Genomic DNA, 25,805 nt, shown 5'->3' with positions numbered 1-25,805 from the left:
AAATACAGACTACATGAGTGTTTTCTAGTTTGATTCTGGTAGCGTCTTTTCTAATAAATGAAGTTTTCCTAATCTAAACAAAGAGCTCCTGCCAATCTTGTGAATTTTAATATAGTTTTTCCTGCCAAATTGCCAATTCTACTCAGTAAGTCAACTGTGTCAGTGAAAGTGGGTCTACAGCTCGCCAAGCCTGTGTGAATATCATGTACAAAACCCACAGATCAATCCACTTAGTGCCCATGAAATATAGGGAGTGGGCAGGCCACTCTGCTAGTCTGACATCATTGTACTCGGCCATTAGGCTGAGTGCCATCATGGCTCACCGCCTCTCTAGGGGACCGTACTTGGGCTACATTCAAAACCAAACACTGTAGTCCTACCTCCATTAGAACCATCTGGAATATCTTAAACCTGTTGATTAAGTGTGAGGTGCGGCATCACCCACCTACATGTTTGTTTAATTTAGGAACTGTATACCATGGATATTTCATCTGTTACATCTATTAATGTTGCACTACAAGTATAAAGATTGGGAGTCAAATTTAGACAGAGAGTGATACCTCTATTTTATCTCAAGTTCAAAACCCACCCTGCAGGGCAAGAAGAGAATTTCCAGCTCTGTAGCCTGGAGGGAAAAAATACTGGGACTTTGGCAATAAATAATAAAGCAAAGCTGAACTACAAGCTTGCATAATGGAAATTATTATACATCTATATAGAATTGGAATTATTTATGTCTATTATATACATCCTACAGTCTATTATTTACTGTATGTCTAAACAAATAAGTGAAATTCAGAGTGCATACAGATTACTGTGAACTGGCAGACAGTTGCACCTACGAAGGAAAAAGTAGGTTAGGTCTAAAACACTTAGATTTCTCAAGAAGTCTGGGCACAAGACTTTCAAGTTGCCCACATGGTCTGCAAAACAACAATTGGTTGAGTCTACTACTGTTTCATTTTAGGGCAGCAACTAATGAATTCATTATCAATTATTATTTCAAATTGTTCTCTTGATTAATCAAACAATTAGTTTGGTCAACACAACTTCAGAAAAATGTGAAAAATGTCACAAGTTGCCAGAGCCCAAGGTGACCTCTTCACATTGCTTGTTCTTGTCTGACCAACAAAGAAGACAAAGAAAACCAGCAAATGTTCACATTTCGGAAGCTGGAAACGGTGAATGTTTGGCATTTTTGCTTGAAAGAAATGACTAACTGATTATCAAAACAGCTGCTGTTAATCGACTAATTGTTTCAGTTCTTTTTAATTTTGGCAAAACTGTTCTGATCAGAGGAGCATCTTTTCTAATAGTTCTCCTATAATCTTAGTATCAATATCAAATGCCTTGTATATGTATTGTCAAGTAAGTCCGATTTCTCAGACAAACTACAGACTGTCATACGAGATGCTACAGGAAAAGTTTGGGAACCCCCGAGCCACATTCAGACCTCAGTCTGCCTTCCTGGGACGATTCTACAGCAAGCCACATGTCACGCTACTGCAAGCAGGCAAGAAATGGACAGGAGCTTTAAATATCATGTTTCACATGGTAAAGTTGTGTCCAAAGTAACGCGCAGTCATCATCACTTGGCCAAAGGGAAGCACTTTCTGCTTCTGCTTCAAGGATAATGTTCCACCAATTGCAATTCACAGAGTTTAAATTAAATGTAAACCTTGGGAGGGAATATTTAATGACATTTATATGTGAGGAATAGTAATAACAGGCTATATTAAAAAAAATCTTGACTGTAAGATAAAAAATAAAACTCTGAAAAAGGCCTGGCTGTTCTGCTACGACATATTATCCAAGACTTTGAGAAGCCAACAGGCTGGTTGAAGCTGTACTCACATCTGCGGTGTTGGGAATAGTCCGCGCGACACAGACGAAATGGTTGAAAGGAGTAAAAGTAGGCAGACTGAGTAATCCATAGCTTTATTTATTTTCCCTCAACCAGGATCCAGATTGGAAGAAGATGCACAAAAAAGGTTCACAAATCCACAGCGCCGTGCGTACTTCTCAGCCAAACGCCTCACACCGCCATCGGTGCGCGTTTGGAATCAAATCTCATTTCTATGCCCCCCTCCCCGCCACCCCTCACACCGGTGGAGTTCAGGAGTGTGCTTTTTTTGGTTCAGCCGTGCGCGCGCGTGAGTGTGTGATTGTTAAGAGAGTGTCTCAAACTGCGATAGGCTATTAGAGCATAACTACGGCGTGTGTCAAAAAATAAAAGGAGAAAAGGGGGAGGGCGCATTTAGATCTTAAGCTTGGCCGACAGAGCGGTGCCACTCCGCACACTGCAAAAAAACTGATTAACCGTAATTTAGTAGTGAGGTTCTCACTGTCAAACACGTGGGAAAGTGTTAAAGTGGGTGCGATTTTCATCTTCAGTGCATTTCAGTCATCGTTTCGATGGTGTTTATTTGAATTTGAAAGTTTCCTTCTCTGGATGGCCTTGCGGAGACGTGTCATTCTGTATTGTGTTTTATTTCAGTGGAAATTTAGACAAACGTTTCTATGAAAATCCAATGAAAAAGTGGGAACTAAATCCACTGGTCGAGAAAAAAAAATCTGAATGACTCCAGATGACATAATATGGACACAAGTGTGGATTACCATTAATGACATTTTTTACAGTGTGTGATATTTTTTTTGTCTTTGTGTTCCTGACGCACAAATGGGTTACCGGGCGCCCTCTCTACCCACAATACGCTGCAGCAATTACGCATGGCTCTCTTGCAGTTGGAGTCGATCCTCGCCACAACACCATGCAGCCACCTTCCTGTCTACAGGTCTCCGTCACGTTGCTATATGACCTCAAGCTGATGACCATCACAGGGCAAAAAACAGCTAACAATTTATGTTTTTTTGTTTAGAATACATTTTCTGTTTCTCTATAAACTCTGCAGCCTCTTATTATTTTGTATCATGAAGCACACAAGCCTAACATGAACTCCATTCTCCAAAGAATGAAGGGCTTTGTTCTCCCTCCTCTGCATCCTCCATAACATGGATACACCGCAAACCAGGTGGGATTTGAGTGCAGATAAGGACAACTTTGAAAGCGTTTTCAGGCCCTCAACCTGACTGCTGGCCATGTTAGATTCAGCACAACATCACAAGGGAAACTCACAATTTCCATCTATTAAGGGGTTCTCTGTTTTATTATGTATATCATTATAAGTCTTCATTTAATTTGCAACAGTGCAGAGCATCAGTGCAGAACTGTGATAATGAATTCTACTTGCTCCAAGGGCTCTGGCAAACTTAATATGAAGTGACATTTTCCTTTGCTGGGACAATCAGCAAGGTAAATAAGAGAAGAATATACAACTTTCTAATGAGATTTGCAAATCTGCAAATCCCTTTGTCAGATTCAGAAGTAATCCCTGACTAATTTCTTCAGAGCTCCTCACTTACTATGAAACACCAAAGTTATTATTCAACATAATGTTTGTCTACGGTTTGTGTGTAGCTGTGAATAAGGATGTGTTCACAAGTTCACTGTGTTTCCCATCCAGGGTAACAGCAGACAAACTAGGCTAAGTATTGTTCATCTGCTGTTATATTATAATCACACAAATAGTTTTACTGTGCAAATAGCTGTCCATGTCCCCCCACTCAGGTTTCACTATAACTCTTATAAAAGCTGATCCTCCGGGACCTCTTGCCGGGCAGGGCTCAGAGGTGGGGGAGAGGAGTATATTTACAGAGAAACAGTGAAGAGGCGGGGCAGGTTAGGAGAGAGTGTCTGCCAGACAGAAAGAGAGAAAAAAATAGTAAGTAAATGTATTATATATAGATAAACGGGAATAGATGAACATACTTTGGTGAGGAAGTTACCAGTTAATAAATAACGTGTTTTAAAAATTTATATTCTGAAGACATTAATCTGGGGGGAAAAGGCAAAAGCCTTTTGGCCATGTTTTGCCATATACAGAAATCCAACAGCAATCCCTCATGCTGCTTCTGTTTTTGAATTAGGCAAGCAAATGCAACACTCTCTTAAATAGGATTATATAGGATTTTCACAGGGATTAGTTTGTTTTACAAAAGCTTCTCAAAAGCAGAAAATTCAGTTTGACTAATACATTCCATTCCAATAAATTATCAGATTACTGACACCCAGAGTGGTTTTATGTAATGTTTGCCTTTAAAGCTGCTGTAATCAACATTTTTATGTCTATTTAAATGACTATGAGTAATGTTACTGGGGTCACTAGTGACAAACCCACAGAGATTTATCACCAAACTTTGCATTTCCCCTCAGTTCTACAGTGTCACAAGTCCTTTAGCTCATTGTTTTGGTTTCCTGCAACAATTTACCTCTCACAAGATTTCAGAGCGGGAATTGTCCTTCAGCGAGACTTCTGTTTCTGGTTAAAAACCAGAGGTGTTATCGCGTCTTACTAGGGATCCTTTCCATGATGTTGTCAGACACCTGGCATAACAGCCTGAGCCTGTCGATGGCAAAAATAAGCGCTTTTTGTGGACGTAATTTTGACATCCGCAATTTCCCTGAAGGAGCATGTTGCACCCATAGCAGCCATCTACTGCAGAGATTCCAAAACTCTTTGTACCTACTAGTCATTTCGACACCACAATATGTGAAAATAGGTTTAAAAATACCGAAATTACCCTTTAAAGGTTTGCAATGTAGGCTTTGATTCTGTTTCTAGGTTTGTTATAATGAACACCAATGGCACCTTTGCCAGACACCATATTTAGCAACTCTGAAAAATTAATAACAAAACTAGTTAACTGGTTAAAAACAATGTTGCCTACAATTGGACACACCAACAAAAAATGTTTTTTGTTGTGAATTTTAAATTCAACTTCTGGTTCTCAGTTATGTGGTTCACTGCTTTTTATTTGAACCTGTTGACCACTGAGGTACAGCTTGCTTCAGGTCATGTTTTCAGAAAAGAGCAACAAGAGGTAAAATCAAGAGTGCAAGTGTGTGCGTAATAGAGAGCGACAGGGGGGTTGATGTAAAGGTTGTGTTTCTGAGTGAATTAGGAATGTGTGTGTGCGGGTGCATGTGTGTTCATCTGTCTGGCAGGCAGCAGGTGTGGCCTCCTTTCACCAGCTCCCGACCCCACCCACCTGTCCAGGGAATTGCCCGGCTGCTGTCGCCTAGCAACCCTTTCGCTGTCTCCACACTGACTCCACACTGACTCCTCACAACCGAGCCACAAGGCTGTTGTTTTCCTAACCAGTGAGTGCACATGTTACATGTGTGTATTCACAATGGGATTTGCACTGAGAGGGCAAAACAGGATAAATAAATTCTCAGTATAACAAGGAAGAAGAAAGTAAGCTATTTGCTCAGAAAGTTGCTGCAAAAGTAAAGATGAGCTAACAAGTTGGAATTTTTGATTTTAAACATATTTTATGACTTTTGATTTGCACCACATGGTAAAACCTTTAGTATTGGATGGCCCTTAATAAATTATAAAACCATCGTTTTTATTGTTGACCTCATCCATTAAGCTATTAATAATCAGTCTCAACCAGCTCAACTAAATTCAAATTTTGTAACACAAGAGCACAGATAACAAAGAAGTGCCTAATAATAAGGTTTAATTTTCTAAAAATGTAGCAGCTCATTAAAACACATTTGCGGGGCAAATGCCTTTTCATTTTATTCAAATGACATTTGAAATGCACCCATGGCCATTTTTCACATCAAATTACACTTTCAAGTCAAGTTAAGAAGTCTTTTCTTCTTTTTGGCCAACTCCTACATTTCTGATTATCTTTGGTTTTTATGGTTAGTTATCCAAATGCTGACATCAGTGGAAAAACGCAGGTTGTAAGCATTGGGAGAGCAGCCGCCACATGATATGATACAATATGATGAAGCATCTGTCAAATCTGGCTCCTGTCTGAAAAGTTAAAATGTCACTGTCAGATCTTCTCATATTTTTGAGTATCTTGCAAGACAAACAAATTGATGCATATACCGCTGAGCTTTCACTATAAATTAAGGAAACTGCATTTATGCGAAAAGCTTGCATTATACTATATTTTGCCTTTTCCTCATCCCCCACAGGCTGCCAACCACGATTCATTAAATAATTCTTCTGGGCAAGTGCGTTACCATGGCAACGAATTATTTCCAAGTTTAAAGTTTAATCGGCATCTCCCCTGCACAGTGTCTTCTTGGCAAAGACAATGGGACATGTGTTTTGTCTCCACATAAGCTGACACCAATGCATTCTTCATTGTGACATCCAACTGTTATGAGGAAAGGTAGAACATGATGGAAAATGGAAAATCCATACCTTCTTGAGATATTAGATGTGATTTAGGTGGATACAGTGTAGCTGGAGTTTAGTGTATTTTGAGGAAATTGTGTTTAGGTTTATTTTAAAAGGTGTGGTTGCGCCATTTTGAGACATAAGCATATTCATTTTCTTGCCAAGATTTAGATGAGAAGATCAATTTCACTCTCATATTTCTCAGCTAAATATGAGGCTAGGCCTATAGCCAGCAGACAGTTACCTTAGATTAGCATAAAAAATGGCAACAGATATAATTAGTGCACTAAAGAGGTGCAGTAGGTGGATTTTATTTTTTACATTCAGTCAGAGCCAGACTTGCTCTTCCTTTTTTTATGCTACACTATGTAAACTGACCACTGGTTTTTGTTTGATATTTACGAGACATATGAGAAATACCAAACTGTTCTCTTTAAGTTATGTCGTTATTCATTAACTATTCATATTCGTAGGATGAATACCCTCAGCAGCTGATTAGCTTACAGTGACTAAAGGTATCTAAGACAAGCAACAGAGCTCTGCTCTGTCCAAAATTAACAAAATCCACTTACGTGTACCAGCACCTCTTAAGCACACAAACGAACACATTACAGTATATGTTAAATAGTCCCATAAAACCACTGTAAAAATATAACACACTGCTTTTATACAGATTTAGCAGGCTAGCTCTTTGCGCTTGTTTCCAGTCTTTGAGCTAAGCTAACCACCTGCTAGCGGTAGCGTTATATTTACCTACGGACATGAGAGAAGTATCTAATTTTATAAGACTGAGTGAAGCTAGTATTTCTACTTCTAGTATCTTCATGTCTGTGTCTGCAAATTCTTAGTCCCTGTTGGACATCTTTGTCTTTGACTGATCATTATCAGTAATGACACATAAAGCTTTTGTCACCACAAAAAAAGAATCTTGCACCACAGTCTCCTCCTTGCTGAAAGTCGGCATGGTTGCGCCTTGTTGACTCAGTGAAAGAGAAGTGATGGCGAATGTGTGTGATATGATGTCTCACTCGGGACAGGGGCAGCCTCAGTCCCCTCTGTGCACTGACTGATCACATTACTATTAGTGAAAGCTATTCTGTCAGGAGGAGAAGTTATGGCCCGGCAAAGGAGGGCCTCAGGGTGAAACGCGGATCCAGTGACAGGAAGCAGACTTCAGGGGGCATCCAAGGTGATTGGACTTGAAGGGTCTTAGCTGTCCTGTTAAATTTTTTTTACATATAAAATCTTGTTACTTCTTACAAAATTAATTTTTTTTATTTTGTACATATGAGTGTTGTCATGTGATACTTTAATACGAAATGTCATGGTGACAAGTCACATAATATGGCCTATGATTTAGCCACATGTACAGCAGTAAACTGTTACATAGGTAACAGGTGGCTCTCGAAGTTTTATCTTTCTATTTATGTTACCAAATACTTTCTGCCTCAAATATATCTATTCTATATCCAAACTTCATGGTCTACAGAATTATCTACAACTGCCAAGCTGTCACGCTTGCTTAATTCACATTTATGTTCCCAGACTCTGGCTTCATCTACATCAACATTAGTCACTGGTTAGTTACAGCACCTCCCTGTCTGTGCATCATCTGGATATCTGGACTTTCACAGATGTTCTCTTTGTAGGAAGAGAACAAATTCAGCTCAACAGGAAGAGGGCACTGGTCATTAAATCCAAGTCCAGTTGGTTTCAGCTGTACTCAGGTCTCTATGTAATTGTATTAGGATGTCAAATTTGAACATGTTGTTCTTCCCACCAGAGAAGATCAGTATCCCATGTAAGACCAGAATATTTGGGATATTTCTGTCAATTTAACAAGTTACACAACTGTAAAAGTCTACAGCCAAGCTAGCGGCTATGTAAGGTGCTTTGAGCTAAATGCTAATGTTAGCGTGTTAACATGCTCACAGTCCATCCATCCAACGTCAACCGCTTATCCTGTGCAATCTTAGTTTAGCATGTTAGCATGCTAACATTTGTTAGTTAGCACTAAACTAAGAACAGCTGAGAATGATGGGAATGTCGTTAGTTTTGCAGGTATTTGGTTATAGAGCAAGGTATCAGACAAAGTGAAATTTTTAAATGGGACCTCTATGTCCATACCAAACTTCATAGCAATCCATCCACTAGTTTCACTGAAAACCACAAATGTCAACCTCATGATCGAAAAATGAGAAAAATCAGGGCTTTACCAAAGTCATTAGGATTCATCGATCACCATGAATATCTACCAAATCTATCATGTACAATCTTTGAGATATTTCACAGGGTAAGTGAAATATTTGACCTGTTGGTGGCTCTAGAATATCTGTACAAAATCTCATGAGAATAGTTGTTGAGATATTTCAGACTGGACCAAAGTGATGGACTGACCGTCAGACATTGCCATTCTTAGAGCCAACTAAATCTCACTAACCCTAACATTCATTTTCACTGTATCTGTTTGGTCGCATTTATTATCCATTGTAATCCCCCCTGCACCAAGAAACAAAGCCTCAAAGAACAAATATTTCCAAATGACCCCACAATTGAATGTTGCCAGCTCCTTTTTGGAGATGGGTGTGTAAACCCTGTTTGACCTAGTATAAGCTGATGCATTCGTCGACGTCACCTGATGTGGCCTTGCCAAATCTCTGTCATTTTCATCAGCTTCACTGCTCAGTGAATCATAGACGCAAGGTGTTTCCAAGCCCCTGTCTGACGCAGGCCGCATCTTTGAAGGCAAAAGAGGGGAACAAACACATCTTTAGAAGTCAAAGATCTGAGGAATCCATCAGAAAGAGAGAGGGAGAGACCAGGGGGGGAGTTATTGAGAAGAGGAATGGAAAGGGTGAATATGAAAGACAACACAGGAAACATAAAATGAGAGGGGGAGACAGAAAGGGTATGATGTAGACAACAGAGCTGAATCTTGCAGGGAGAGCCCAGCATACTTTGATCAAATTGTGAACGTTTTTAGCAAGGAGCACATGATAAGTCAACAAAACCATTGCCTTCAACACTACATCCTTCTCTTACAAACACTAATGAGAAGAAATGATAGAGTTAGGAACGTAGGTGAAGCTGCGGGTAAGAAAAATCCAGCTAACAGCACCTCTAAATCACAAACAAATTTCTTCTGTTTCCAGTCTTCATGCTAAGCTAAGCTAACTGGCAGCTGGTTGTAGCTTTAAATTTAGCACTCAGATATCAGAGTGGCATCTATCTTTCCATCAGACTCTAAGCAAGAAAGCAAATAAGCAAATTCTCCAAAATGTCGAACTGTTCTGTTTAAGACTTAATATGCAGAATATCTTTAAATTAAGTAAGTAAATAATGAAGTCTCTTCAACATAATGCAATGCAACTCTGAATATTGGAATACATCCTGATGAGATGACAAACTTTCTGAATATAGCATGTGGCAAGACCTCAGCGCTATTCTATATTTAAAATATTTACTCTATTTAAAAGTACAGTTGAGACTCACTGCAGCCTACTAAGCCCTATACAGCTATCACAGCCATGCATGGTATCTGCAACAGGTGTCCATGCAAAGATTATAATTAAACCAAATCATCAACCATGATGAAGAGGCCCCAACATTAGTCATCATAGGGTCTCACACAACAGATAAGCATCTGTTGATCACCATAGAAAGCAGGCAAAGCAAATCAACTAAATGAACTGAATTGCAAGACTTCATTCTGAAATGGTGAAAGTGGATCCATGTTCCTCTGAGGCTTTTTAAAGGCACAGATACCCACTGAAGATTTTCACAGCAGTGGTTTGGGCTTGGTTTTGTAGGGTTAAGCAAGCCAACCATTTGATACTTTATGGTATTTTAAAAAACAGATATAGTTGGTTTTATAGTGCACCAGTGGTCTAAGTCAAGTATCATATAACATATTAATGACCTTTGTCACATGTTATCCCCCTTTCAAAATGCTGAAGAAATAATTTGATTTCATCTCTTGTGATGTAATTTTCCTTACAAACCTACGGTTTTCTGTTACTGTATATTTATACAGAAACCTTACTTAAACACTGTTCATACGATTAATGACAGCTTTCTTTTTTGAGTGAAAGTAGGTTCCAGGATGATAACAGATTACAAGTCCTTGGTTGATGAAGTACAGACTTAAAAACGTGCAGTAAAAATCCTTTGGATGGTTGATGAAAAGGTTTTGCTGAGGTGTGAGGCCTGTTTAAATAAATCTCCCCAACTCATTTTTATTTTGTGGCAGATACAGCAGGCAGAAGCAGGTGGTTTGTAGTTGCAGCTGCAGAGTCACCCAGCAGGTGCTGACACACAATACCACAGACTGTCTGTAAACACAAATACACACCACACACACAAACACAAACACGCACACGTTTCTTGCCCTTCTCTCTGTCTCTCAGTCTGTATCTGAAAATAAAAGTGCATCAACAAACATAAATGCATTTAGGCATTCAATGTTTCATGTTCTTGACATGGAGTCAAAGGTCTAAAAGAAATCATCAAAGAAAGAGACCACTGGGTGACTCTTAAAAATGGGTTTCTCACTCCCCCTGCAGGCAGAATAATATACATGTTATTACACAATGCTGGCATTCATATTTCAACCCAAACTTTAAATGCAGATGTGCAGATAATCTGTAAATATAGTGGAAGAATATATAATAGAATATGGATATTGTTTATGAATAGGCCATACATTTCACAAGTGTGAAATGAGTATCTGACTGTTAAATCTGAGCTCACATTAAACAGTAAGCTTTCAAGGACAAAATGTGAAATATTTATATTTAAACTTAGATCAATACAGTATACTTGTATTTTAAACTTGTTCAAATAGTGTGGAAAAGTATGACAACAGAGAAGAAGATAAGGAATGAAAGTAGAAATTAATCAAAATAACAAAATTGTGATTGCACTAAGATGTGTAATTATGCAAGATAATCCTGGATCAAAGCTCCCTTCAGTTATGCGATGCGTTGCATGAACATGTAAGCAAAATGGGTGATGAGAAGACCTGTGATATAGCCCAGAACAATAAACTAATGCTCTCAGTGCAGCAGAATGTTTTTCAAGCCTACAGATCATCATCAGGCGAAAATACTATCCAAAGATACTTAATTTAAACACATGACAAACTTAGAAAATAAATAATACATGTCCAGTCTTTAAAGCCATTGGCTGTAACTCAGAGTAACAATTAATTCCTTTTCATTAGCGTCATTTTATTTCATCAAGCATTACATCAGCTGCTTGTGTACCATGGCTACAGGCACATTCTTTATGACTTGACACAATTGTCAACTATGGCTTCATATCTGATAAATCCCTGATCACACTGCAAGCCAACTCGTGTGTTTATATTTCAAAGCTGTCTCTATCCAATGGAAGCTGGTTCTCAAAACAATGTTTGACTTGAGGACAGGACAGTAATCAGCTGCTCATTTCTACAAACGACTTGGCTTCTCTGCGAGCTTGTATTTTCTCAGATTGGTTCTTTTTTAGAGCTAACCTTCCATCACTGCTGAGAAAAATATGAAAAAACCAACTCCATCCAAAGGTTTTAACAAAAAGAAAATGACATGTAACACAAATATTTTCAATGATCTTGTCCAATCGTCTGTGGCATATTAAAATTTACCAAAGAATTAATGTTGTAAATGTTATTATAATTTGTGAAATTATCCTTTTTTTCCATTTGCAATCCAGTATCTAGTTCATGAATATGTGTGGGTTGGGTCAAATTGTCAGATAATATCAGATTGTATTTTATATTTAAGTGAATGTTTTTTTGTTTTTTTTACCATTGTGTGTCCTTCCACTACTGGTCTCTCAAATGACTTTGAAATGTCCTTTGCTGTCCACTCATCCTACACAAATATGCACTGCTATGTTAGGAGTACCAAGGTTAAGGACTAATGACACACAGATTTAAACCACTTTAATGTGACAGATGGAAATAATGTGTTTTACTAGTAAGTCATAGCAAGCATTTGAGTAAGCAGTAGAGTAACAATTAATGGGTTCATATTTAGTAATTTTGCCATTCTCATATTTTAATGGTATATCATATGTTATGGTTAAAGTTGTTATTGTTAGTTGCAGCAGGAACAGTAGAGTACTTTTCTTATTTTTCATGTGCAAAATGTCATTTTAACAACAGCAGCGTAAGTGTGAACAAGAGTGTTGTAGTTACTAGAGGGCTCCAGCAGGGGGAACGTAAAACTGTTGAGTTATGTTACGGTGCACCTCGCTCCTTCCCTTCAGTCATTACACACATGACCTGAGGAAAGTTTGTGTCTCTGCATCTTCTTTCATTCAACTACTCCCCTTTTCAGGTATGAGTCTTTTATAATAAGTGTTATTGTTTACCAGAGTGTTATGTGAATGTGTACATGTGTCGAGAAGAGTGTTTTTAGTACAGTTAGTCGAACATTGTGAAGTTAGGACGTTAATTACATGATGACGAGTAAGCTAGCCAAATTAGCCTTTAGCAATGCTAACCGCGACATCGTGGATGAAAGATCGGCACTTAGTAGCTATGCAGTGACATTGTACTTGTCATAGCTTTGTTCTGTATACGTTTCTAAAATATACTGAGTATTATTAGTAGTGTAAAGTGTTATGTATGTATGTTATTAGCATGATTGTGTTTTGTATCTCTTGTGTATTGCCGTATTTACTCTGTGGTCAAAAGTGGGAAATGCTTCTGCAGGTATACAATTGCTGACTAGAGATAATGGTTAGAATTGTATGTTTAACGCATGTAATATTATTTTGTTTATGTAAACTGTACTGCAATGATTTCTTGAAAACAGTCATTACACAAATGATCTGAGGAGAGTTTGTGTCCGTGCATCTTTCGTTCATGTCTGCAAGTGAACCCTATACGGGCAAATTTGTGTGCCTTGTTTCCTCATGCACGGTTTAACAGCTGATAAGATTACATGCAGTAAATACCAAACGTACTTAATTTAAAGTTCCTTAAATCGATTTCTTTCCATATTAAAATATTAAATTCAACAATTCTCTTTATGTGCTCTCTGTCCAACACACACACACACACACACACTGCTGCTGTGGCTCTGTTGCGTGTGCCTGGACAAAATACAGAAGTCAAAGTCATAAGGAGCATGGCCAGTGCTGTCATTGTCAAAATACTGAAAACGTCACTATAAACAGCTGAGTGCAGGGGATGTGTCCACTGTGCTGAAATCAGGCAGCCCTTTTCGGGCTTTTCAGTAGCCTACAATAACCTTACGAATCATGGCAACCACATTCCTCTTCGACAAAGAGGCAAGACATTATGGTGAATAAGAAAGAAAAGTGGCCTAGTCATAAACGACACCATGTCCTGAAAACAGGCCATCTAAGGTGCACACACAGTTTAATACCCACAAGCACATTAACACAAACAGGTGCTCAGCGGCGACCTGACCCCGAAATGATAACAGCCTTTTAAACAGGGACACGGCAGCCACACCAAATCCACTGACAAAGCACTAGTAAAGTGACTCACCTATTTGAATGGCATCCGGCGAGTCTTGCATTGTCCTCAGTAAAAAATCCAAATCAATCTTTGGGAGCTTTGCGACCCTCTTCTTGAAACAACTTTTATGTTTGAATAACATGACTGCTAGCTTGCACGTGTGCTCTGCTAGTCTACCGGTTAGATTTTCAGTTTCACCCACTTTCTGGAGTCTTGTCACACGATCAAATAGAAACTTAAGATTGGGCAGCCATACATATATTACCCAGCAATCATCACTGCATATGTGGGATATGTGACAGGAATACCAAAGAAAATTAGACTAAATTCATTCTGTTGAATCTATTTTTTTATATTTCACAGTATACTTTATAGCCTACTGTTTGCTACAGACTTTTGTGGGTAAAACTACCCACAACATGTTGGGATTTTGTATGGTGCAGCAAACAAACAAACAAACAAACAAAACCAAGAGTGGAAGCCGGGGAGAGAAAAGAAAACTTCTACCAGTGAGGTAATCAGTCAGAGCAGGTGAACTGAATCTGAATAATTGACTCGGTTCTTCATGCTCTAGCAAGGAGAGATTACAGAGGGAAGCCTGTCCACAGAATGTGTCAAAAGGGCCACATATCACAGTAGGAAAAACACAGGTGTAAATATTATAATCAATGATGGCTGAATTTCATTTAGCTTCAGTTTCAGGGTTGTGGTATTTTGCATGCAGGTTCACTTCCCTACTATGACAAGTCAAAATGTCAGCTGCAAATAACTAATGGAAAAACATATGTGGACATAAAGGCCCTGTACACACACCAGGTGCTGATTAGACCTCCTTTAAGTTAAATGGAGACATGCCACAGGAGCGGAGCTGTCAAACACAACACATCCATACATACAGTCTTGAGAAGAGGTGTGTAGGCCCCATAAGAATGTTACCATAGTCTTGTAATTCATTTGACACTGCTCATTAAGAAAGCACATGGCACCATCTTGTGGTTATATTCTCTCGCTTTCCATCATTCATTTCACTTAGTTTGAAAACCAGCTATGAAAAGTAAAGATGACCCCAAATAAACACATATTGTTAAAAATAAAACTGTTTCATGATCAATAATGCAATATCCATTATATATTAAAGTCAATACACAACAACATTTAATTTTTACTGATATTTAATATTTAGACATGGGGCAACAGCCATTTTTACAGCACAGTTTGCATAATTTTTCAATACCTCCTGTATACAATCACAAAACCATGACAGTAGATTATTTTTTCTGTTTACTTACAAGTGAAAAACCAGACAGGTTTTACAAGCATAATCTTTGTACAGTCAGCATACATCATCAATAGTTTTAATAGGTTTTCTTCATAATGTCCACCCTCTGTAACACTTTGTTCTATATCTTTCTCTACATCATTTTTTTTTCTTTAATAATATCTGGACACAAAAATAGTATGAACCACCAACGAAACATGCAACATCCAGTGTGAGCACATTTAAATTCTCCTGCAACGGCTTGAGTTGTTAAGATAGACTTCTGTGTAGTTAGACTCTGGTAAACCTTTAGCGTTTGGTGTAAAGGGTCTGGTGAATCTGGGTCCCTATAGACAGACATAAGGTCGTTTCTCAGTCTATCCACTGTACATTGATCAAGAGAGAAACAACATCCTTTAAATTCTATGATCACACACCTTTTATTGTCTGCTAAAAGACCTATTGCTCCCCAAACCCCAGTATAAAAATGTATTTACAAGGTTGGAATTAGAGAGATGGCGTTTGTGTGTGTGTGTGTGTGTGTGTGTGTGTGTGTGTGTGTACACGTGTGTAATTCCTTGTGTGTTACGAGAGATTTTAAGGTTGATATTTTTAGACAGACAACACTTAAAAGAAGAGATATGCATTACAGCCAACGACATGCATGGACGTGATACAAAGATGCTACAGACACAAGCACATGGGTATAAAAATAAGAAAAACAAAAATAAAACGCACTGACCTTAAATCTACTAACATTTCAGGTATAATGTCGACTGATTACAATGGTGTCGTTTTTGGTCATGTCTCATACACATACTGGAAAAGGAAACTACTCAAAGTGGGAGTGCATAAAAAGATGGGAATCATTTAAATAGGAATGTTCTTTTTTCTAATCTTGATTCACAGCCGTGTGAAATTCGGGATCTGTGCATGTTCATTTCCGTATGTGAATGTGTATTCGTGCACAAGGGCAAAAAAACGTTGGTTCTCTGAGTTTCAGGCCCTCTAAACCTTGTAAACAAGCACTGCATTGTGTATAAAAACAAAATTTCTCAACTCTTTTATGTACAACTGATATGTACTGTAAACAAATATAATACAACATATGAAATAGTCTCACAGGCAATAAATAAAGATTCATATAGCAATACAAAATAACACGTTAAATAACAAAAAATAAATAAATAAAGGAATAACCATTTCATGAAGGACATGAAAACATGGCAGTGCAAAAGAAAAATCAATACAAATGTTTCCTCTGCCACAAAGTGTCACATTTCTCACACGTCAAGATGCAGTTACCACCTTCATATGGTAGATGTTGCATAGAAATCCCCCACATATTAAATGTAGTTTCACTGCTAAGTTTGACTGAAAATGCTGAATGCACCAGCTGTCATGCCTCTTGAACCCCATACAAACATACCTTTCTCAAGACATAGATAGCTTTTTAAAGACACAACATTGACTATTTGACGTATAAGTAATAATGACAACACAGATATGACAAAAAAGCTGGGACAAAACATTAACATGCTACTGTAATAGCATTGTCGTATCTTAGAACAGTAATAGTGTTTTTTCTTGGATAGTTTCCGGCACATTTGTCTTTTGTTCGCTTCAATATCTCCTGATATTGTTATCACTTTGCTTTACCTCTCTACTTCCTCCCCTTGGAAAAGAAAATCTGCGGCTACCTCATTTTTAGCAGGATAATGACGTAGGTTTTACATTCTAAGCAGAAAAAGTGCAAAATACCACAAAAGCGTGCGCTGACTGCTCCTACGAACAAAAGCAGGATTGATATAAGACTCTTAAAGAAGAAAGACTATGGTAAATGTCTCACATTTTAAGGGGCATCATGGATAAATAAAACCTCTATGTCACAATCATCAAGACTCGATTGTCTGTGATAAAGATATCTATATATCTATCTATATATGTTATAATAATTTCCAGCTATGACACTTCACTATATACAAAGTGAACCTAAGAGGTGATTTGTTTTGTGCAGAACATGTGGCACTGCATACCAAATAGATCAACTCATGCACACAATATATAGTGTCCATATGATTTTCCAATTATTTAATATTGATCCTTTATCAAACAATAGACATAATATGATAGAACTCAGTTAAGTTTACACTTACGGAGCGAAAAGGTGGGGTCCAAAGTGAACAAGGAGATGGTTTTGTTACTAAATCTAAAATCATGCTTGCTGAGATTTTTCTTTTTCTTTTGAACTGGGATGCTAGGTAGTGTGTTATAAAATATACTATGCTTCCTTCCCATGATAGATTTTTATGTAGTTAAATAATTGAAGAGAAGACAAATGATAAAACTCTAATGTCGTAATACAAAAATAAATAAGAGGTCTCCATAGCGGAGTCTTCAATATTTCATTTCCAAAATGCTTTGTAAATCAATAAAACTCTGCGGTCATAATAAAGCAATGAGGAAAATCATCTAAGTGTGTCCATTCCCTGTAGAATTAAAATTTCTCTTCTGAGTGAATGACTGTGTGCAAAGTTGTCGTAAATAATTGTGTGTGTGTGTGTGTGTGTGTGTGTGTTGTGAAAAGTGTGTAATACCTGGTTGATTCCGCGCTTGACCTCTAAACTAAGAACCTGTGTTCTCCACAGCCCTGGCAACACTACTGTACTTCATGTAAACTGGTGTGCATTTCCTGTAAACACATAACCACTTCCTCCAAACTTCCCGCATGACAGAAATCATCATCAGAGCTTTGCGTACGAATGAAAGCATCTTCCAAAAACTCTAAATATCCAAGCCCTGCCCCTCCCGTACCCAAACAACCCTTTTCTCCAACCCAGATTGGGATGTTGAAGCTAAGTGTCCTTAGATGCCAGAAACCTCTTCCTGCCATGTTAGGTTTAGTTTTTTTTAGAATGTGACTCGTTCTATGAGTGGATCTGGGCGGTGCTGGCAAGAAGTTTGTGCCAGCTCACCACTCGCTTGCGTAGGTCGACTTTGTCTAGCCAAACGTAGGCCTCGCCAATGAGGGTCTTCTTTACAAACTTGCCACCATTGGACACCAGGAACAGCTGGTGTGAAAAGAACAGAAAGCAGGATGTCATTTGTCTGTAGTTGTATAACACTTTATATTCTTTCCAACCATGCCGTTACTCTACATCACACTCATACACTGATGGCAGAGGGTAAGGTGCCTCTGCCATCAGAAACAGAAATGATGAAAAAAGCAAATAACCATATTCAAATAATAAGCATTTCTTTAGCTGGTGGTGTATGGAGGATTACAGCTTGTATATATTCTTAAAGTATTTAGCTATCATCCTGCTGTTTGCATGCATGTTTAGGGACTCTGGGATTAACTTTACCTGTAGAGAGTGTCCGGTGGGGTTCATGCCGAAGCGGAAGGTTTCGTTAAATGATGGCTCGCGGTCATGACGACACACTCTGGTCTTCTTCTTGATGATCCTTTTCTGGGTGGCGATGTTCACCACATAGAGCTTCACATACAGATCTGTGGACGAACGCACACAAAAACGTAAAGCTGATATCATACTGCTATGAATGTGTCATTTCTGGTGTCCTTTCAACTGCTAGTGTCTTGTATAATATTTCAAATTTTATATAACAGTTCATGATATATATCCATTTGGTACATTATCTACATATACGGTATATTTAACCTACTGTCTGTGTATTCTTTTGCTATTTGATGTTATGTTTATAATGTTAAATGACAGTAAAGTAAATCAAAAGAAACCCCAACCAAACAATTTCCATAAATAATAAATAAAAAAAGTAATATACAGCAGAATTATGCAAACACACAACCTAAACACAAGCACTTATCTTCTCTCTTAAACCTTATAACATATTTATTATAAAAACAATTATCCATAGAGGGAAAATCTAATTTGTAATAGCAAAAAATATACATATATATTTTCATGTTTAAGATGCTTTTGGTCATTAATATTGGAGATGGGTGGAGTTTCACTGTTTCTGCAGCCAGCCACTAGAGGGCAATAAGAGAGCTGTAGCTCCAAAGACTTTTTGGTGTTTGTTGAGAAAGCTAAGGCCAGTTAACATGTAAAGAACAAACTCTAAAGATACATCCAAACACCCAAACCAGCTTTAGTCACAGATGCACATAGACACCAATAGTAAGTGTTAATGCTACGAGTCACTGCTACACATTCTGTACTTTAGAGCAGCTACATACTGTCAATGGAAATAAACCTTTATGTGCAGGTCCCATCTGGAAGCAAATGCAACTCAAACAAGTGGCAGACTGGGTATTAGGATGTAAATATTACAAGAGGGGGGTGGAAATTTGCATTATATTGAGGGAAAAGTCTGATTTTGTACCAGACTGTTTGTTCAGTATTCAAAAAGATGGGTTCACATGTAATCAGTCTAAAAAATGTTGTATATAGATACCGCAGTAGACATTGTGACTCAGGGTGCTGCTAGTTTTCTATCCTACAAGAAGTAATGTGACATACAATTTCATCCTGGGTGTTAACCCAAAGTGGCATTCTGGGCATGGGTTGCTATTTCTAACTGTAAAATAGTGATAAATTGTACTAAGCACTACCCTTTTCCACGAATAAAGCTTTGATTTTTGTCACTTATTAATTTATAACTTTATTATACAATAGTATTGATGAAACTGTTTGTATACCGAAAAAAAATTGACAAGCAAGATGTATTCTAGCCATTAAATGTAACAAATACATATTGCTTTTTACTTTCTGTAATTTTGGTTCTGTGCCCACTTTTGTCAGCATGGTCTCTAGGCATTTGTCTTGATATTCACTTTACTGCTAGTGATAGGCAAAGTTCCAGGTGACAGTGACAAGAGGCTTACATGTTTGTGTGTGACATATTCCTGTCTTAATGGCGTTTTTAACCACACAAATGGATATTACTGAAAATTTAAAAAATATGCCCAATGCTGCATTCCATGGGAATGTTGGCTGGAAAACACTACCACAACACCGGTGGTTGTGCATCTAAAAAAACTGGCAAGGATACTGTGGTATGTCAGATGCCAATCCTTGTAAACAAGTGTCTGTGTGGGCCTCCAAGCTGTCAAAATCTTAACAAGGCCATGTATCACATAATATTGTCTTTGAATGCTGTGAAGAGAATTAAGTGAATGTAAGTGCAAATAATAAACCAGAAGGTTTAAGGATATCATTTTTGAGTCCTACAAGTTGAGACCTTATCAAAGTGACTTATTTGTATGTATGCATGTATGTAAATGGGTGCATGTGTGCTGTCACATGTATAGTTACTTTCCATTACCAGGCAGGTGGTCTGGAGTCTTGAACTTGTAGGTGATGTTGCGACATTGAAGAATTTCGAGGACCAGCTGCTCGCCCTCCGTCTTCATTTCCTTCTTCAGAGCGATCTTTATCTCCCCCATTACCTGGGACTTACCTGGGAATACACACACACACAAATTGAATCAGCCAGGCACTGTGAAATATATCCCACATATAGGTTTGAGTTTATTTCTCAGCTCCAAATGTTCAATGCCTGTTCTATCAATTTGCTCCCACTGTGTCTCTGTTCTCTCACTCCCTCTTTGAAACATTTGAAATGTTCGCGTGATGAGTAATATCAAACATGGCCTGAAAGCAATCACATTTATTTGTTTAACAAGGACGGGGAGAAGTTATGAAGAGCTCTGCCTGTCCTCTGGTTGCCTTAGTAACTGAATGGATATGACAGTTTTGAAAGCTGGGTCAACAAGTCCCTGGCACACAGTAAGGGTAGCCACTGTGTGTGTGTGTGTGTGTGTGTGTGTGCGGGCTCGTATTTGTATCTTTGTGAGGATCAATTTCCATTTCAAACCATCGCAGTGAGGACATTTCTGGACTGTGAGGACAGTTAGAGCTGCCCTCACTACTACACAATTCTTTGAAGGTTAAGACTTGGTTTAGGTTAGAATTAGGTTTAGGTTAAGGGTAAGGCATTTAGTTGTAAGAAAAGAGAGACATGTTGACACAAAAAGACAGAAAGAACAGAGAGCAGATGATTAAAAAGTTGAAGAAAGCATGTGGATAAGAATAAATGTTAATTCGTGTGTGTATCTATATTCAGTCTCACACATTGTTGTAAGTGTGAAAGCGAAATAACAAACCTCAGGTCTTTCTAGTGTTTTTACGGTCATCTTTGCACCTGTGCATTTGTCATATCTACTTGACTCAAAACTTCTCAGGCAAGAAGGAGAAATGAGGAAAATCAGCAAGGACAGATTGATGAAAGTGGCGTGAAAGTTAATTAGTTAATAAGTCTACATATAATGTGAATGACGCATAAACTTAAGTATAACATAAACATTTCAATACCTGCAGCAGAAACAGAAGAAGATAAATAGGAAAAGACCAAAAAATGTAAAATAAATAGCCACTGAATCAGTAATGTCATTTTACTATATTAAAATCATGATCACTTACTCAGCCCTAAAATGCTAAAGATGTATTAGCGTAAGGTTTTTAAAACTACAAGGCATCAAGACAAACAATTCTGAATATACACACACACATATAATACATATAGTGTGTGTCTAACCTTCAGTGTCACTGTGTCCCATAGATGATTTCATCCCGTCTGTGCCATTTGGGATCTTTCCACTAAAGAGAAAAGAATCCTGGAAATTACAAAACTACACAGCAGTTTAATATATTCCACTGTATATCTTCAGCTTTGAATGGGGGAAGGTGTTTGGGCATAGTGAAAGCAGTAGTTTAGCATCAAATGAACAATTATAACACATTCAAAATGTGAAACGGAGGCGTTTTAAGATACAAAATAAGCTGACTCACAATCGGGGAACCTGGAAGATGGCACTGTCCACCTCGTTTGTCTCTCCGTCTTCATCCAACAGGCTGTAGGCGCTGCCACTCAGGCCGCTGTCCAGTGAGGCTGCTGTGACTGGGGCATCACTGGATCTGTGGCTCGACCGAGCTGTGCAGAAATACGACCACACCCATTACGACAAAGAGACAGGAAGAAAAATTGCACCTCTGCCGAGTCCAAGAATGTAAAAACTAGGGCCAAGAAGCATTAGTTAATATCTGCAGCAACTAAAATCCATCATAATCAACTTAATACTCCAAATTTGTGTCGCAGTCAAAAGGGAAGCTTATTCAAAGCACACAGGACTGTATTGTAATGAACAGCACACAAACACTGAGGACTGGCAAGAAGCATATGAACAAACAGTGTATTTAGAATCTTCCTCTCAAGGACAAGACAGTCAGAACTCACATATAAAGCTTTAACATGAAACAGACAAATAAACCGAGAGAAATATCACATATATATGTTTACGCAAAAGAAGACCAAACAAGAGGCACGTAGACCCTACTGACATTGTTAGTCATCTATATGAACTATTAATAATAATCTATTATCTCAATCTCAGAATTAGTTTAGTTTAAAATTACATGAATCAAATTACATGAATATAGTTTAATATCTGGAGGAATTTAATGGATGTTTATGAGTGTTTTTACAGAAATGTTTTTGAAAACATATTTTAGATGTTTAGACTTACATGAAATACATGTTTAAATGTTTTACACTTCCACATTTTCTTCTCAAACAGCTGATCAGACGTGTGATAAGAGTATGGATGACGTGAGATGCGTGGATGTGGTGTAAAACAGGATCCATGTCGACACATCTTTCTTTCGGGCCACTCGACGCCTTGTCTGATTGCAAAAGCTCACTAATGCCAGTTCAATGAAGCAATGGGGGAGTCATGACACCACAGATGTGGCAGTGGCACAGTGTTGTTAACTCTCAGTGAATCATATGACAGTGTGAGACATTCATTTCCTGGTGTTAGTGAACTGTGTCGGTGGCCGTTAAGAAAGTGTGTCTCGCTGCATGAATCTCTGGTGATGTGGCTGAGTGCAACTTTCTCTCTGTGTTTCTGGCTCTTTTATTAGTAAGACTCCCCTCTCTCTTTCTGCAGGTGTGCGTTAGTAGTATCGCATCCTCTCTTTCTCTCACTCTCTCTTTCTCTCCTTGCTCCATCTGTGCTTCAGTCACATGACAGAGAGGAGACTCTTGGGCAAACTCTCACCTCCGATGCTCTGCGGCCTCTCTTCTGACACGGCTTTCCTGAGGGTCAGGTGTCTGCCGTCTGCTCTGCTCCCTTTGGCCGACACAACCGATGGCAGGGCAGGCAGCCAATCGGACTGGGCTCTCTGAATGGTGAGCACGCCCACTACGCTGTGTCTCTGGTGCCTCAGTGAGAGGCGGCCTCTTTGGCCTGGATGTGTGTTTTTTTTGCAGGCGCAGGTCAGATGTCAGGAGATCAACGCCAGGAAACAAAAGGTCATAGGGTTCGCAGTTTAAGATGCAAGGAGGGAGGAGCGAGATGGAGATTCAGAGAGTGGTTCATCTTCACCATGGCAACCAGCTTGACTGTCAATCACATGCAGCCACAGTGTGCAGTGCACATTTGCCCCTCCCGCATGTCTCTAAGATGCGGTGTGTGCAGCATCTACTGAGGTGCATTGTGGGTCCGGTAGTTGTTCAAACAAAAAAGGGGGTTAGCGGACTGCATGCACAGCCATCTCAGTGGAGGAGCTTCAGAAAAGCTGGTCGTTGGTTGTTAACAAAAAGTAAATTAAAAAACCAAAAGAGGTTAATGATATTTTAGGGAGGGGAAGGAATTGCAACTTTCTTCTGTTTTACTGCGTGGCTCACTAAATCCAAAATGTTTAACCGCTAGCTGGAGAGCAGAAACCTCTCTTGGAAGCATAAACCCAGTGCACCATCAACTGAACTTGTAGCAACAAATTTATAATTGGCTGGTCTCGTCATTTGAGAGAGCAGGAGATGTCACTGTGCTCTCATACCAATTGACAGATTTTGCTGATTTGTTTCTTTTAGAATATGTCCTGCAACTCTTCGTTTTCAGATTTTACTTTTTTCCTTACTGTCGTCCTTCTACTCATCCTAAGTAAAGTTAATGTATTTAAATTACTATTCAAAACAGCAAAATCTTACTTAAACATATGTAAAAGTAATTATTTCTATTAAAAAATAAGATTTATAGCATGTCTACTTTTTTAATGGTTATAGGTTTTAAAGTAGTTAGAACTGGCCTTTAACAATCAACCATTATGCCTCTTTGGGTTCATTGAAAAAGGGTCAAACTTAAGAAGGTCGAAGACAGTATGTTACAGTACAGGTGAGATGCTGGCTCTACACACTTGTGAGTACATAAAGAAGAGAAGCGGTGAGAGGTTGACACATTGTGAATACAACAGGGGAGAGGACCGGAGGGTGTAAAGGGTGAGGGAAACCAAGAATAGAAAAGCAAACTAAAGGAACAGAAAAAAAAGAACTCAACAGAAGGTAGAACAGATGAGTGCGAGGAGGCCATGCTGCGTAGGCTTTATTTGCGTCTTGGTTTACTTGGTTGGAGGCGTTGCGGCGGCGGCTGCTGCTGCTGCTGTGACTGTTGTGGGGCATCGCCCGTTGCTATGGCAGCGCCCCTGCCGCTTCCAGTGCCGCTGTCCTGATGGTGTTGCCGTGCAGCACTTTTGCTGGAGCGGGAAGCACCGTGCGAGCGAGAGTGTTGGCTGTGTCCGTGGCTGTGGCTTTGGCTTTGGCTCTGGCCCTCGGACGGGGAAGGCTTCGATGTGCCAGGGCTACTGTGAGATTTCTCGATAGTGGGCACCTGCGTGTCTAAAACAACCAGATTCACCAAATTACCAAAAAAAAACTATTTTTAACTTTAGTGAACTTACAGGCTGCTACCTTTTGTGTTCCACCTGTGGTGGATGAGTAGCTCACTGGTGAGAAACTCCATTTAGCCAGCATGGTGACTGCCTAGTTAAGTCTATGATCTTCAAGCATCCTCATTAAATTTGAATTTCTAAATTAAGGGAGTATTCAAAGCCTTCCACGGCCATGTTGCCCTCTGTGTTAGAAGAAAGGTAGAGGGAAGCTAATGCTAGGCCTCTGAGTTGGGTGACATCATGGCAACCAAGAAAACAGACCATGAGAAAGCAAAAAGCATGAAGCTTAAGCTATGATTGGTGTGCAAAAATGGGCATAGGAAGGTGCTGGTATAAAGAAAAGACTGCAAAGAGAGAAACAAGTGGACAGTGGTAGACACCGAGATAGTGGGAAGAAACAGACGAGAGAAACAGTTACAGGAAGAGAGCACAAAGTAAGAGGAGTGTGAAGAAGAAAGAAAAACAGAGTACAGAGAAGAGGGAAGCAGAAATAGCAGAAGCAGCAGAGTACTGAAGGTTGTTAGGGGATAGTGTTGATAAAGTCAAGCAGGTGAGGGAATTTCATTGCATCCTACCCTTGGCCGGATCTGGAAAGATCCCGTGGCTTCGGCTCTTGATGACAGATGATTTTGGGGAATCCTGATTGTCATGTGAGGAGCCAGTGGTTTTAGGGGAGGAGTGCAGTGAGGAGGGTTTAGAGGAACTGTGTCGGCCCTGGCCTGAGTGGGAGCGCCGGTGGTGATCCCCCTCGCTCTGCTCCTTTAAGGGCAACCACCGCGGGACGTTGTCCAGCTGGGCTGTGTTGGACAGGTCTATAAGGACCTGGGAGCAAACACGGCAGTTTAATGGGCATGCGCATTAAAAATGTATTGGTTATCGGTTAATATATGGATACTGTCATAGAGGTTTACCTCTCCTAAGAAATCATTAGAGGAGCACTTGTCGTAGTCCCACACGCTCACCTCCAGGGTCTTCTTCCTCAGCTGATACACACACACACACACACACACACACACACA

The 25,805-nt window shown here is 39.1% G+C and overlaps 2 protein-coding genes and 1 long non-coding RNA gene across 7 annotated transcripts in view; 1 reads left to right on the top strand and 2 right to left on the bottom strand.

Moving 5' to 3' along the window:
• cacna2d1a (calcium channel, voltage-dependent, alpha 2/delta subunit 1a) overlaps positions 1-14,029 on the bottom strand; it is a 113,450-nt gene extending 99,421 nt beyond the window's left edge. For 4 of the 5 annotated variants that reach the window (XM_046071953.1, XM_046071954.1, XM_046071955.1 and 1 more), the window contains exon 1: positions 1,855-2,199. In XM_046071953.1, coding sequence (XP_045927909.1) covers positions 1,855-1,934 — 80 coding nt within the window. In that variant the 5' untranslated portion in view covers positions 1,935-2,199. Of the gene's footprint in view, positions 1-1,854; positions 2,200-13,788 lie in introns of those variants that run through there. The other variant, XM_046071957.1, reaches the window with a different exon arrangement.
• LOC123984808 overlaps positions 12,515-25,805 on the top strand; it is a 25,614-nt gene continuing 12,323 nt past the window's right edge. The window contains exons 1-2 of the long non-coding RNA XR_006828530.1: positions 12,515-12,607; positions 23,080-23,248. This is a non-coding gene — a long non-coding RNA (uncharacterized LOC123984808). The remainder of the gene's footprint in view (positions 12,608-23,079; positions 23,249-25,805) is intronic.
• The window catches only part of pcloa (piccolo presynaptic cytomatrix protein a), a 57,833-nt gene continuing 49,879 nt past the window's right edge, over positions 17,852-25,805 (bottom strand). The window contains exons 20-26 of the mRNA XM_046071958.1: positions 24,461-24,733; positions 23,118-23,306; positions 21,850-21,991; positions 21,596-21,657; positions 20,324-20,458; positions 18,382-18,527; positions 17,852-18,087 (exon numbers count right to left, since the gene is read on the bottom strand). Of these exons, the coding sequence (XP_045927914.1) occupies positions 17,944-18,087; positions 18,382-18,527; positions 20,324-20,458; positions 21,596-21,657; positions 21,850-21,991; positions 23,118-23,306; positions 24,461-24,733 (1,091 nt within the window). The 3' untranslated portion in view covers positions 17,852-17,943. The remainder of the gene's footprint in view (positions 18,088-18,381; positions 18,528-20,323; positions 20,459-21,595; positions 21,658-21,849; positions 21,992-23,117; positions 23,307-24,460; positions 24,734-25,805) is intronic.

Source organism: Micropterus dolomieu, linkage group LG16, assembly GCF_021292245.1.
Source record: "Micropterus dolomieu isolate WLL.071019.BEF.003 ecotype Adirondacks linkage group LG16, ASM2129224v1, whole genome shotgun sequence".
Taxonomy (NCBI): Eukaryota; Metazoa; Chordata; class Actinopteri; order Centrarchiformes; family Centrarchidae; genus Micropterus; species Micropterus dolomieu.
This window is presented reverse-complemented; position numbering and strand designations above follow the sequence as displayed.